Source organism: Jatropha curcas, chromosome 5, assembly GCF_041381405.1.
Source record: "Jatropha curcas cultivar XTBG-Jc1 chromosome 5, XTBG_Jcur_1.0, whole genome shotgun sequence".
Taxonomy (NCBI): domain Eukaryota; kingdom Viridiplantae; phylum Streptophyta; class Magnoliopsida; order Malpighiales; family Euphorbiaceae; genus Jatropha; species Jatropha curcas.
In genome coordinates, this window is record NC_143155.1 from 22,897,132 (window position 1) to 22,912,294 (window position 15,163).

Below are 15,163 nucleotides of genomic sequence, written 5' to 3' on the forward strand. Positions count from 1 at the left end.
TATGAACAAATATTGCAAGATACTTAACATTGAAGGTGACACTTTTTGAACAGGATAACTAAATAATTTAACAATTTAAACCTTAGTAACCAAGTAAGAGGGACGAAGTTGTAATGATATCTAAATTTGAAAACCAAATAGCTATTTACCCATAATTAATTAAGGTTGGAGGGAGAGAGAATGATAGTGATTTTACGGTGTTTTGTACTTTTTTTTTCTTCTTTAAATGTACTTGCGCTGCACTACTCCATTTTAAAACTAATTATCTATTTGGAGTTTTTACTGGAACGACAAATGATGTTCATTTAATTTAACGAATGCTTGTGACTGTGCATATTAATTATATTATTATTTATTAGTACACGTATTAATTTAATTTAATTATTGGATGGACATGAGACTAGGATATTGATCATTAGATTTTAATTAGTTGCTTCCAATTGGAGGTTAGTATAATAGTAATGCTTGCGTCTCATATGAAACTGTCAAAATAGGTAGCATCATAGATAACTTTGTATATGCTGATTTGAGGTTGTTTGTCTGCTTGTTTAGTAGGTTGTCTGTCCCATTATACAAATCAGGGGTTAGCTAGACCCATTAAATTGACCCGTAACCACTGTCTATTTCAAAGACCGAATGACCCTTGAATTGTTCGATCTGTGTATGTAGATTTCTTTATTTGGTTACATCTTTGATTCAGTAAGCAAGCCTAATATATCTTCTTTTTTTTTTTCCAAATAATAATAATAACAATTTTATGTCAAGATGAATTTTCCAAACTTACAACGTCACAAACTCTCAATATTTGGGATTTAGTGACATCTCAACTGCTATATACATATAATTCAAAAAAAAAAAAAAAAAAAAAAGAGTAGTTAACCATTTAGTGCCTCGAATGTCAAGATATAATCTAATGGTAAGTGCATATACTACTTGACAATAGATTTAAATTCGAATTTCCCTTCCTATTCAAAAAAACCATTTATTAGTATCTCAATTTTAGCTGAAATTATGATCACATCCATATTGGTTAGCAAAATTATATTGTTTAGCAAAATCATTGATTCATACTGAACTGATTAAATTATGTAATTATTTTATCAAAAAATATCACTTTTACTATTAAGTGAGAGACTAAACGGCAATTGTGAGAGTATAAATGTAAATAATTAAATGATAAAAAAAATATAAAATAATACTTTTTGGACAGAAAAACCAAGTTGTAAGATTGAGCTGAATTTCATAGACAAATTAGTGATTTTAACAAACAATATGAATGCTATAGTAATTCCACTAAAACTCGGGACTAAATGGTCAATTACCCTAAAAAAAATTCGTTAAACAACTATCATCCGTACCGATAAAATGAACATCACCAGCTGCTGGTTCAAAATTAACAGTGGAATTGCCCTTTTGCTGTATGTAGGAGCTGGAGTTTTTAAGCCAACAAATAAATAATAGCTGAAAGTGCTCCACCACAAGAACAACAAGCCTGTCACCAGCAACCTGAGGCCCTACCCCATTGTAATACATTTTTGTATCAGGCACTTTTCTAGCCACCCAGCTACTGAAACTAATGCTGCCAGGTCACTCATTAATATATTATCACCCTCAATTCAAACACTATTATTATGGTTGGTTAGTTAAAATTATTCCTGAAGCAATTGGTTGAGTGCTTTTTGAGCAAAAATAACCTCATGAGGGAATGTTCTGAAAAGGGTATAAAACAAAAAAAGAAAAAGGAAGCAAAAAGAAAGTCAAGTTTAGAACAAGTACAAGAACTCATCCGTTCATACTGGGGTTCAACGATTATAAGGTTATTTTTATATAAGAATGACCTTATAAGCCCATTAGATTTAAAATTGCAATTATTCCAATGCAAACACAACAATAATAACTGCATTTACACCAATATAAATTTAATGGATGACATGGTCATTCTTATATACAATCTTATTAGAACCAACTCCTTTAGACTACCAATTCCAGCAAAAATGTAAAAACCACTTGCCTTAGACAGGAATCAATCTGCAACTAATAACATTTATTAAATGGACCCATCAAAGAGAAACTTATGGTACCTATCAACCATTACAGCTCAATCTTTAGAGAGAAAAGGGCAGAAAGTTATAGAGCCAGACAGTACATTGGTGTTGCACAAACGAGAACTCAGCTACGAAACTTGGGATAGCTCTTACTTGGAATAAATCACTGAATCCAACAAAATTCAAACTTGAGACCTCTTAATAGATATTTCAAGCTTTTGCTGCGTGGATGTCCCCTCAGGGACATAACTCAGCTTTCACTAATACAAATAAAATACAATATAGGCTAGGCCAAAGGAGATGACTAATCTAATCCCACAACAATGCAAGTCTGTTTGTGCAAATCTGTTACTTCCAAATTTAAATAACTTCATAATCAAACCTTTTAGAATGACTTCCTCCAAGGACGCTTCAGAAACAGACAGAGTTTGATATCATCCCCATTATCTTCCTTTAAGCAGTTCCAACTTCCCTATTCAAGTAATCCACAAACATCCTCTTAGCACTTTCTGCATCTGAAGGCGGGGGCGGTCCACTTAAACTTGTTTGACTTGTCAACTTAATGAAAGTCCGCCGCAATCTCCGTAGCTCTGGCAACCCTACAGACCTTGAAATGTTGAGAGTTGGTAAACCCTGACCAAGAGAAACACCATTTGGTGTGGCCCCAATTGCCTGGGACTGTGCTTCCACAATGACACTAATCACTTCTTGTGTTGCCCTGTCCAACTCATAAAGAGAATTAGCCTCAGAAAACCGTGTATTTTGTGTAGCAATTGTTGGTTGTAAAATTTTAACATCCCGAGATTTGGAGTCTACTTGTTTTGTTAAGTATGAAACAGCATCTAAAATGGCTGTAGAAGATTTCTGAATTCCATCTTTGTATGGCCATAACTCAAACAAGGGAGAATCCCATCGATTTCTTCTGTCTGGCCTCTCAAACCTCCTTGCCAGGTCCACAAATATGGCATCATCATATGCAGCTTCTCCTTTCTCTCTGCGCTGTTCATTCCATTTTTGACATTGAGTGTCTTCCGCATCACAGAATAACACACAGTACCTTATCCCAGCGGCACGAGCCAAACACCACAACTCATACCTGTAGCCTTTGATGCTGTTTAAAGAATCTATTATGATTATATTGTCTTTTGATACAGATCTATCAACTTCAGACCTAAGTACTCCTCTTAAATTTTTCTCAGCAGTCATGTTAGCGTAACTCTGATTACGATCAAGATGGAAGGAAGCTTCATCAATGACCCTAACGGTTAATTTAGATTCTGATTCTTTGAGAGCTTCAGATAAGCAAATTGCTGCAGTGGACTTCCCACTGCATGGCTGGCCACAGATTACAACCAAAGCCATTTGAAGAAGATTGAGAATTTGTGTAGGGGCACTGAGATGCAGCTTCCACAAACTTGCTTACTGTTTAAAACATGAGACAATTGCATCAAGCACAATTCCTCCCTCCTGTACCTCTTACTTGTTTTTTAGCAGCATTTATAAAAACCATGACATGAAAATGAAGATTGGATCGAAAAGACAGATTCAAGGTTATCAGAATAAAGCTAGCAAGCACATGTCAAAAACATAGATGCTGTGATTATCATCCTTAATTGAACCATTTATCATAGAGAAAATGAGAACAGAGAACTATTACAATAAAAGAACGGAATATGGCGATGAAGCATTCAGGCCTTGTTTGGTGAAAATAAATGTGGAATTCATTTTAAAACTTCATATCATATTTGATGTGTATGAAAATGTCGCTTTCACTCCCATAAACTCAATGTTATGAAATTCAACACAACTAAGCCAAATACTATCAAGCATAAATAAATTCTAAACTTCACATTCATTTATATCAAACAAGGGATTAACGCTAATTTAGTTTGAACTGTTTGAATGAAAATGCATCCACTGAATAATTTTTTAGATTCATAAACAAAGATTAGATAGAATGAACACGAAAATTTATTTTTAGATGTATCTAGAATTTCATATTCATAGGGCAAAGTAAATTTAAAATCAAATTCAAATAAAAACTTTTCATTCCTAATGATTCTACAACCCCTCAAGCCCAAAACTGTTAATCTTAACAGAAATTTATACACATAAAGGTGTTCTTTTGCAATTATTTTCAAATTATAAATTTCCTCCATCCTTAATCATCCAAGAACCCAACACATTTTAAATCAGCACAAGAGGATTTTGCATACAATATAAGGGTTTAATCCTTTCAATAACTAGAAGAAAATCATAAAATCTGCGCGAAACATGCAAAAGCAAATAAAGCAAAAACAACTCTGTCAAAATAAGCAGACAAAAACGCGAGAATCTAAGTAATTACTTACTTGATGGAAAAAGCGATTGATAGAGTTAAAGCGTAGACAGAAAAAGAATACAGGCAAGAAGGCAATTTACTCCATGGACGAGTTCTGTAGAGAATCCTGCGAAAAGGTAGAAGAGACTGGAGTCGACACAAACCTAAAAACCCTGCTCAAACGCAAGATTAAAGATGGGCTCGCTCTGATATGGGCCGGGCTTGATCTCTTCTCTCTCTCTCTCTCTCTCTCTTTTATTAACTCTATAGTTTACGATAAAAAATCATGTAAAACAATATGAATTTCAACTTTAATTTTTTTTTTTATAGATAATTTTCAACTTCAAATTTGATTGTATATAAAATACGTAATATTTATTTGCATTCTTATATTTGATCACCGTAGATTAATCAGAAGCTTTTTCTAATCATATTGTTATTAAAATATCATACCTTTAACCATTTACGTTTTCTAACAATATTTGTATGACTTTCTCACATTATGAAAAATTTATATAGAAACTCACGTGAATGAGAGAACTCACAAATTTTGTATGACAAGTAATTAACTATGTGCATTTTCCATATTCCTCCGCACATGGGAAAATTAGAAGTAGCTCCTTAAATAAATAAATTTGCAAATAAATGAGTTAGTATTTATTTATTTTGCTATTCAATTATTAGTATTTCATTGTGACAATAATATTATTGTTAGAAGTACTTTTAATCCATCCTTATTCGTGTGTGTGTGTGTATATATATATATATATATATATATGAATGCCTAGGTTTGTAGACATTGTAATATTATCTATTTTTTTAACAATATTTGTATGACTTTTTTTCACCAAAAAATAAATTCATGGACAACTAGTTGTGAATGATAGAATTCACAGATTTTGTACTACAACTAATTCACTATATATACATATATATTTAGTGATTGTATAATGCCAATAATTTACAAATACATACAAATATAAAAATATTGAGATATTGGAGTAAAATTAATAATTATATGAAAATTATAGTTTTATATAATAATAATTGTTTCACAACTGATAACAAAAGATATCAATTTTAAAATTTAAATTTATCAAATTCAGAACTGTTAATCATGAATATGATAGAGATAATGACTATTTACAGATAAAGTTACAGCAAGATGGATTAGGTGAATTTTGTTGCTGTGAGTAGATAAATTTGTCCTATTGAATTCCATTGCATATCATTTGGGTTTTGGATTCTCATAGTTTTGCAATCAATAGATAAGAGAGAAATGCCATTCATAGATGAGAGAGAAATTATTTTAATGCCTTTATAAGATATGAATGAGATAAAAGCTATCAAATATCAATTTAAGAGGAAACTTATACATAAAATTGGGTATGAGCCATTGGGCGACACAAATGAAGTTACTATAAGATTCAAATTATGAAATGGGTATGAAAGTTTAAATTTATTAAATCTGGTTATGAAAATCAATATTGTAAACATTTAACCAATTAGAAAGAAATATTACCTATAAAAACTATTTTGCTCAATTGATCGATTTTTTTTTTTTTTTTTTTTTTGTGTTTGCAAATTGAATCAATCTGATACATCTCCTATTTTGTCCAATCTTTTCTATATACATCAAAGAAGCAATTTAAAAAATAAAATATAATTAAAAAAATGAGGGAAGAGGAGGAGAAAAAATGAAAAAACATGGAAAAAAATTTAGTTTTTTTTCTGTGCTGTTATTTACAACACTATCATCAGAGGCCTCACCCTCTTCTTTGCTTTGGAAATCCTGTTTCTCAAGCTCTTCCCAGGAAAAAAAAAATTAATTTTAATTTTTAATCACAATTAATTATGACCTATTTGTTTCTTCCCACTCTCTGAATTTTCAGCCTAACCGAAATGATATTAATAAGAAATACATGGTCATATGTTTTGAGGTGTAAAACTTTGTATGTATAATTGGATTTTGTAATATAATCATTTTAAAAAAATATTATTGCCGCTACTTATAATATGTTTTTATTACTGAATTTTGGTCATTGAGAATTAACTTTACAATTTTTTTTAAATAATTCTATATTTATAATTATACTATTATTTTATTTGAATCCATTAAACTAAGTTCAACCGTCCAATATCATTCAAAAATATTGAAAATTAACAAAATGCATTTCCCATATTCCTTCACAAATAGAAAAATTAGAAATAGCTCCTTAAACAAATAAATGATTCAGCATTTATTTATTTTGTTATTCATTTATTTGCATTTTATCGTGATAATAACATTATTATTTAGAGGTATTTTTATACAGTCTTACTTCATTTCAATAAATATATATATGTGACGGTGCGTTTTAAGCAAATGAATTGATGAAATAGGATGTACTAGAACTCGAAATCGTAGCATTGTATTCAAAATCCATATAATTTAGAACCTAGAATTAGAAGTCACTGCAACAGTTTGATTACAAGTTTGTTGTCCTTGTGTAACCTCTAGCAAAACAAATTAAAAAGGAAAGCAATAAATAAATAAATAAATAAATCTTTTATTTTCATTTTAACCGTTAAATTTATAAATAAACTCTAACTATTTTATGAAAAAAATTCACCAAAAATAAAAATCTTATTTAAAAAAAATATTTTGCTCAATCTTATTAAATTTTTATTGTGATTGACAAACAAAATTCTGTCCTCCAATTTCTTTTGCATTGTCTAGTAAACTAAATTTTGACGTGACCCACATTGACTTATAAATAATTTGTTCGGTCTCCTCAAGCAAATGAACAGATTGATAATTCCTAGGATCAGTGCAAGTGCCAAAACGTTTCATTGTCTTCAAAATCCTAGTAAGCTACAATCTACATTTACAAGTCGCTAGAACAGTTTGATAACAAGTTTGGTTGCAGCCTGGAACTTCTGATGAATAAAGCTTGATCTCACAATCTAATGCATAATTCTACCAAGAACTGTAATTAATTTCCTACTGCTAAGCTGTAATATATATACGAAAGAGAACGCAGAAGATCGAATCACCAGAGATAGAAATGAACCTATAATAATTGAATTATCAGAAATTATGCTACTGCAGAATTGCACTTAGACAAGAAAGAGATAACTCTAAATAATGCAAAACTTAGAAAACGAAAAACAATCCGTATTTCCTTGATGGAGAAGTAAGCAAACAGCAGAAAAACACAAGAAGCTAAGTAATTACTTACTTGATGGAGAAAGCGAGTGATAGAGTTAAGCGAAACGAGAGGGAGGAAGAGAAATCAGAAAAGGCAAAAAGGAAATTTACTCCATTACCGCGTTATGTAGTGAATATTTTGAAGCGTGAAAAGGGAGAAGAGACAGTCGATCCCAAGTAAAACCCAGCTCAAACGCGATTGCCAATCGAGATTTAAGATGGGCTCGGTCAGGTATGGGCTGGGCTTGATGAGCTTTGAGTTTGTAACAACATGATTAATATTGTCTATTTGTCTCACAATATTTGTATGACTTATTTATATCATGAAAAACTTATAGACACTAGGTGGGAATGATAGAAATCACAAGTATTGTATTGCAATTTCCAAGTAATTTTATTGCATGTTCATATTGGTTGTGTGTATATATATATATATATATATATATACAATGACAACATAATATTGTTAATCTAGGAATATATATATATATATATATAGTTTACTAATTAATTAATACGGAAATTTTGAGATATCGGAGTAAATTGAATAATTATAATTTTATGAGATAAGACCAGATATATCTGAATGTATTTCATTACAAAATATCACCAATCAACGTTTGTGTTTTTATAAAATATGGTGATTGTGTGCTCCGTGAAATTAACCAATCTTTTTATAATATCTAGATAATTAGATCTATTTTATCTCGTACTAATTACAATCCATCTAACGGTTGAAGAGAAAAAATTTGGTCGAAATAAGCAAATCAAAATGCAAGAAGCCAATATGAAAGGAAAATCAATGTTAAATACGATTAAATGAATTTGTATATAATTGAGTTTTGCACTAGTATCATTTTTATCACCACTTCTCTTTCAACACCTTTCATTACATTCGCCCTTCCTTTATCTAATTCTATTTTCTCTCCTTAAAAAGAAGACCACACCTTTTTTTTTCTTTCTTCTTTTATATACATATGAATATAGAAGGAGCAATTTAAAAAATTAAAATGGAAAAAAAGATGAGAGCAAAGGAGGAAAAAAAAATACATAGGAACATAGAAGCTGTTAAGCTGCTTTTATTTGCACCACAATTCCCATAGCTCTCACCTTCTTTGCTATCGAATCCGCCTTTTTAAACTAATTTTACTTTCTAATCACAAGTAATTGTAAACTATTTTTTTTTTTTTCTCCCACGTGTGAATTTTCTTTTATTGTTTAATTCTATAAATTAAATTTTGTAACTGAAAATTTGCACAAGTAATTGTAACCTATTTGTTTTTATTTCTTCTCCCGCGTATGAGTTTTCTTTTATTGTTTAATTCTATAAATTAAATTTTGTAACTCAAAATTTGATTGATTGAGTGTCACGTGCATAAAAGCTGAGGTTGCTAGTTGGATTTTTGCAAAATGATTAACAGATATTGTTTTCATTGCTTCCCTGTTTTTATCATTGAATTTTGTTTATCAAGAGTGAATTTTAAAAACTTCTAAAAACAATTCTATATTTATAGTTATATTATTTTTTTTAAACTGCAGTATGATATATGTCATTTAAAACATTAAAATATAATTAGTTTTTGACTGCCGGTTGTGCAGAGTCTTAAAAAAGATTTATTACATTAAATAAATAGATTCAGTATTTTAAGTAAGAATTTACTTCAATAATTTTTAGATTTAGCTTACATATATCATCTAATTTTACATTTAATAATATTAAAAAAATTTTCGCGAATACTAATAGGGGCAATCATGCAAATACCAATCAATTTAAAAATAAAAATAAATAAATAAATAAATATAAATCGATTGAGTGGTATTAATGCAATTGACTTTCAAGAAATTTACAATTTATTTCGATTGTTATTTTCATCGTTAGATGTATTGTATTCGAAACTCAGTTTTTATATTTGAAATTATTTATTTATTTATGTATATATCTTAAAATATGAAACTTGTTTGTAAATTTTATCTTCTTTGATTGAAGTATTATAAAAAAGACTTAAAATTATTACATTTAATCACATATTATTTTGTTCATATTTTAAAATTTTATTGTGATTGACAAATTTCATTTATATAATTTAATATAAATTTCTATCACAAAACAAAATTCTGTTTTCACCAATTTCTTTTGTATCTTCGAGTAAACCAGAATTTGGACGTGCATTTTTTCAGCCGATACATTGAAATTTCTCTAGTTCATTGTTTGGCCTCCTCAAGCAAATGAACAGATGAACAATTCCTAGGACCAATGCAAGTGCCAAAACGTGTCGTCGTATTCAAAATCCCTCTCAGTAGAACATTTTGATTACAAGTTTGTTGTCGTTGTGCAACTTCTAAAGGAATCAATAAGAATACTCTCATTCAGGTTATGCCCTGCAAAAGAATGCAACAAATAAATAAGCCTTTTGTTTTCCTTGTAACTGTTAAACAAATAAATACGCTCGAACCAGTTCGTGGAAGAATTTCACCAAGAATAATGTAACGCTACCGGAACATTACCTATAAAAACTATTTTGCTCCATTGATTTTCTGATTCTTTCCATTTGCGAGCCGGAACAATCTCATATATCTCCCTCACAGCCTACCAGACAGTTAATAACAAATTATTTACAAACTTCACTACGCAACATTAACTTATGTGTGAAGAAATTAGCTATATCAATGGATAAAACATGTAAAATGAAGACAAATAAGGCATAGCATAACATAGCAGCCCACGTGATATGTCCATCCATGCCTCAAGAGCCAAATTAGATTTTGGGTTGCAACCTGTACTTCTGATCACTGACATTCAAAAGCTTGATCTCATAATCTAATGCATAATTCTACCAAGAACTATAGTTAATTTCCTACTACTAGAGCTGTAATATATGAAATGAGAACGCAGAAGATTGAATCACCAGAGCTAGAATGGAAAATCCACAAACTCTAAGTAACCGATGTAGAATGATGAGATGAATAAACATATCATAATCACTAACAGATAGTTTCCAACATTACCTGCAAAGTATGCAGCTCATCAGAGTTATGCACCCTTAACACCCCTTTGCAGCGATATACATCCATGCCATCTTTCTTATCCCATAGAATCTCCTCTAGCCATAAACGAACCTATAATAGTTGAAATATCAGAAATTATGCTACTACAGATTGCACTTAGACAAGAAAGAGATAACTGTAAATAAATTAAGAAAAGGAACACCAATCCTTATTTCCCATGCCACGATATGAGTTTCTGTTAAGGTGGTCGTGAAAGCAGATAGCAAGTTTCCATAGATTCAAATTTAAGTGATTTGCAGTGTTCATACTATTTGCAAGATTCTATAGAAAAAATCAATACTTTACATTTTATATTAATGTTAGAAATCAAACCAAGGCTGTTAGACATTTAAGGATCTATAAATATAGGTCCAGTAACCAAGCACACATTCCCAATAAAAAAGGATCGAGAAGTATAAAAATACAAGGAACAGAAAATACTTGAATGCTGAATAAGTAAAAATCAATATCTATTAAAATTTTGGGAATAATGGAAAGGCATTTTCAACGATATATCAAGTAAACAGCATCAAAAAGCTATACGTATACAGTTCAGTTATGCAAACCTTATTTCAACATGCAGTCCATCAAGGGCCATACTTTAGCCCAGACAAGATCAAACACACCTAAATGTCGAAACATTTGCTCAATACCGTGGTAGATTGGTGATAAAGAAATTAGCACCAGCTAAGTAACACATTCAAGACATTTGATCTGACTAGTCCAAAGCATGCTTTTCACAACATTAGTAACCCAGTAGTAGCAAATCCTGTTGACAAGGTTGTGCATCATCGCAATCAGGCATATCAAATGACTACCTTAACAAGATCAACCTGCTGTGACTCACTAATGCAAATGGTTCGCACGCCACCATCATGAAGATCCCTGGTGGATAGTGACTTGCTTTCTTCCAATAGTGCTTCCAAATGCGTGATATGCTACGAGAACAAGAAGAGAGAAGAATTAAGATCCATTCAAATAAAGGTAATGCTAGATTGTGAGCCTTCTGTAACTTACAGTAGCATCATATGCCTGGCGATTTAGTATTTTAGACAAGTCAACTTCACACCGAGCGGAATAAATGATATCGGCAAGGGAGTTAATATGATGTATTTCTTTCTCCAATTCCTCCAAGGTCCCAGAACCCTCTGAAGAAACCAAATCAACCTTGTTAAGAATCACAACATCCTACATTAAACAACAAAACTAATAAGGCCACAGAAATTCCCAAACTATCCCACATGAAAAAATATTGAACAGAAAAAGAAGCAATCAAATGGTCCATATGATTACAAATTATACAGGATTGTTTAATGCAGACACTAATACATATAAACAGATGATATATACAGAAATGCTCAACTCATCTAAATAAACCAAGGCATGGTCTGCAAACTACTTAAGCATGCTCCATGAGTTCTATTTGTCCATCTTTCTGTTTGGCGTCAAAGACTCAAAGTTTCTAACATATGTATTTGATATTAAGTCAAAATGTTGCTTATAGGCATCAAATAAGTAAGACAATTAACATTGCTCATAAACAGTACACCTACACCATCTATAAGTCATGAGAATTACCGCAAATGCTATTTGAGAAAATGCTTCAGGAAATGAAGATGAGACACGATGCTTGTTGAGCTGAAAAGGAAGATTTTTGGCATCCACAACCTGGGTAATCAGAATTTTATTAAAATGTCAAACTGAAGAAGAAAATAAATGAATAATAACTTGTCTTCATATATAAAAACTTCATGAAAAATAAATTATCACAAGCTTAATAACTTGCAATATAAGATAAACTACATTTCTTATTCCATAAACACAAGATGGGATTAAACTGGGTGCCAATGCCTCATTCTAATGCTAGTTATCATGCAAGGCTTATAAAAAATGCTGCAATTGGTTTGCAGAAGATATGAGAAGAATGGACCCTTACTTGGTTGATGAGAAAAAGAGGAAAGAAATTAAGGAAAAATAAAGAAAGATTTTCCCACTGAAATTCTAATTTTTTCTTCAATTGTGAGGCAAGTTGGGTAAATTTCCTTGAAGCTGCAGAAAGTCTCTTTAAGAGAACTTCTGAAGAAAACAAGCTTCCATGTTACAGTTAACTCTTCATACAGGCACTTTTTTGAAAACAACTTTATGTCTAGTATTCCCTAGATATCCAAATGAGAAAAGTAATTTTATTTTCCTTATCTCATTCTTTTCCCATCAATTTTTCCTTACTTTTCTTTTTATTGGTTCTTAAAAGGAAAAAACAACATAGCATCCCATTAAATGAAAACGTATACTAAATGCATGTTATTGAAAATCGCATTAATAGACTGCCAAAGAAGGATGCAAAAAAAAAATAAAAAATAAAAGAGTTCAGAATAACAAAGATACGATGATAATTTATATATCAAATTATGATATCTCATAAGCTGCTATATCATTTTCCATTAAAATCAAATCTTAGGTCCGAATACTGCCAGTTTATGATAAACTGATTTATAGCTTAGAATGATCAGAAGAATGTAGATGCTTGCAAAGCTGGAAGAAGGAAAAAAAAAACCTAGAGCATGTCACGTGCAGTGAGTACAAGTTACTGATTATGAAGAACAGACTTACAGTGATTATAGAATCAAGCTTCACAACTGATTCTAGTTGATCATCCAACCACAGAATAGAGGCAAGAGGAGCAGGATTTGCTAACCCAGTGGTCTCAATTATTATATGATCAAGTTTACTGGAAAAAAGAAACACAATTTACTAGTCATTAATTACTGCTAGAAGTCCATAGCCGTCAATTATCTAAGATTTTCTTGGCAAACTATCTATTTGCCACTAAATTAGCTACCGAGTGGTTAAAAAAAAAAAAAAAAAATCTTTCAGGTTCAACAATAAAATCTAACAAGTTTCATCTCTAAAACTATAGTGCTTATAAACAAGGGAAATTCAAATATATTCACAAAAAAAAAAAAATAAATAAAAAAAAAAATACAGAAGCAGCACCTTTCCTTCTTCTGTACAAGTTGCTCAAGTGCTTGAACTAAGCTATGCTTAACTGTACAACAAATACACCCATTTGCCAACTCAACCCATTCTTCAACAAGGGCTCCGCCTTCCCCTTCGTTTATCATTGCCCTCTCAACTCCGATCTCTTCACCAAACTCATTCAAAATCACAGCAATCCTCTTTCCATGTTGAGAATTCAATATATGGTTAACAAGCTTAAAAAAAAAAAAAAAAAAAAAAAAAACCTACAGTTAGTTGGAAATTGGCTCAAAATCAAACTTGGCAAAGTAAAAGAATATATTGAACTATAATTCACCACCATTCCACTACGGAAGGAAGATTAAGTAACACCACTCAAAATGAGAGCAACAGCTTACTACAAATAAATGCATAAATAATCAGTGTTATGGAGATTATTGCGAGAGGATAAGGTTTTTACAGTCGATTTGCCGGCACCGAGATAGCCCGTAATGATGGTGACACCAACCGAAACGTCATCTGTTTGGGGCAGTTTTGAATTGGATTGAGAGTAGAAGTTGGAGTTGGGTTCTTGCAGGGTTTGGTCGATTTCAACTGCGATTGGTGGGTCGTCTTCTTCGTACTCCATTTTCAAAGAGTTGCTTCTGTCTTGCGCTGCGCCTGCGCTAACAGTATCAAGTGTCAACTACGCCAACCTTACTTAACCTTACTTAACTGACATTGCTATTTAATTAAATAATTATTTATTTATTTTTACAGATTAATTACAAAGAAACAAAAATAATTTTTTTTTATATATTAAAATGACTAATGGGTTGGGCTAATTTTATTTCATGAAGTGATAAGAGAGGCCCATAACGTTTGGCCCTAAAGGACTAATTTAATGAGTTTTAAGTTTAGAAATTAAGGATAAAAGTTGCATTAGGGGAAATGCAAAACTTGGCCCATTTGCTGAAAGTTTTGCATGACAATTTCTACCAACTCAAATGAGGCATTAATGAAATTTTTAAGAAAAATATAATTTTTAAATTAATAAATTAAAGCAGATGAAATTAATTTTAATATAAATGACAATGTAAATGCAATTAGTTCACTATTAGATATAGGAAAGCAAGCTTGAAACTTTTCGTGTCACTTTCTCCTTTACTTCAAAATATAAAAGATTACTGTTAGTAGTTATTCTGTCGCAAGTTGTTTGTTTGTTCCATATATATACATGGAAAAATGAATAAATCTTGTTAAAATGGATCAATACATATATAATTTCTCCACTTTTATTTAAACAGAAAACATTTCAAATACAGTATCTTAGAAGAAATACGTTAATCAGCAAGCTATATACTACATTTACTCCATAATTTTTGTAACATTTGGAATTTCACGTTCCTTAAGAAAACCATTAAATTTATCTAAGTTACAATAAATTATTGAGTAAATTGACTATATTACTCTTAGTTTAATACTAATTCTCTAAGAAAATCATTAAATTGAAGTAATAATTATTGATCATATACAAAGGGTAAATATGGAAAAAAAGATTTATTACTTTTTGAAATCACAAATATAATAAGTATGTTGGAACAAACT

General features: G+C 30.8%; 2 protein-coding genes across 2 annotated transcripts; both read right to left on the bottom strand.

The window, feature by feature from the left end:
* Positions 1–2,357: 2,357 nt before the first annotated feature.
* LOC110009168 (KTI12-like, chromatin associated protein) lies at positions 2,358–4,537 on the bottom strand. The gene is made up of 2 exons (XM_020678088.3): positions 4,397–4,537; positions 2,358–3,467 (listed from the first exon to the last, which is right to left on the bottom strand). The coding sequence occupies exon 2, from the start codon at positions 3,405–3,407 to the stop codon at positions 2,499–2,501; it is 909 nt and encodes a 302-aa protein (XP_020533747.1). The 5' UTR covers positions 3,408–3,467; positions 4,397–4,537; the 3' UTR covers positions 2,358–2,498.
* A 5,007-nt stretch (positions 4,538–9,544) lies between these two features.
* Positions 9,545–14,277, bottom strand: LOC105630957 (Cobalamin biosynthesis CobW-like protein). Its single transcript, XM_089720948.1, has 9 exons — positions 14,037–14,277; positions 13,595–13,812; positions 13,211–13,328; positions 12,179–12,268; positions 11,618–11,788; positions 11,419–11,538; positions 10,562–10,672; positions 10,061–10,142; positions 9,545–9,934 (listed from the first exon to the last, which is right to left on the bottom strand). The coding sequence occupies exons 1-9, from the start codon at positions 14,202–14,204 to the stop codon at positions 9,867–9,869; spliced, it is 1,146 nt and encodes a 381-aa protein (XP_089577074.1). The 5' UTR covers positions 14,205–14,277; the 3' UTR covers positions 9,545–9,866.
* Between the last annotated feature and the right edge of the window lie 886 nt (positions 14,278–15,163).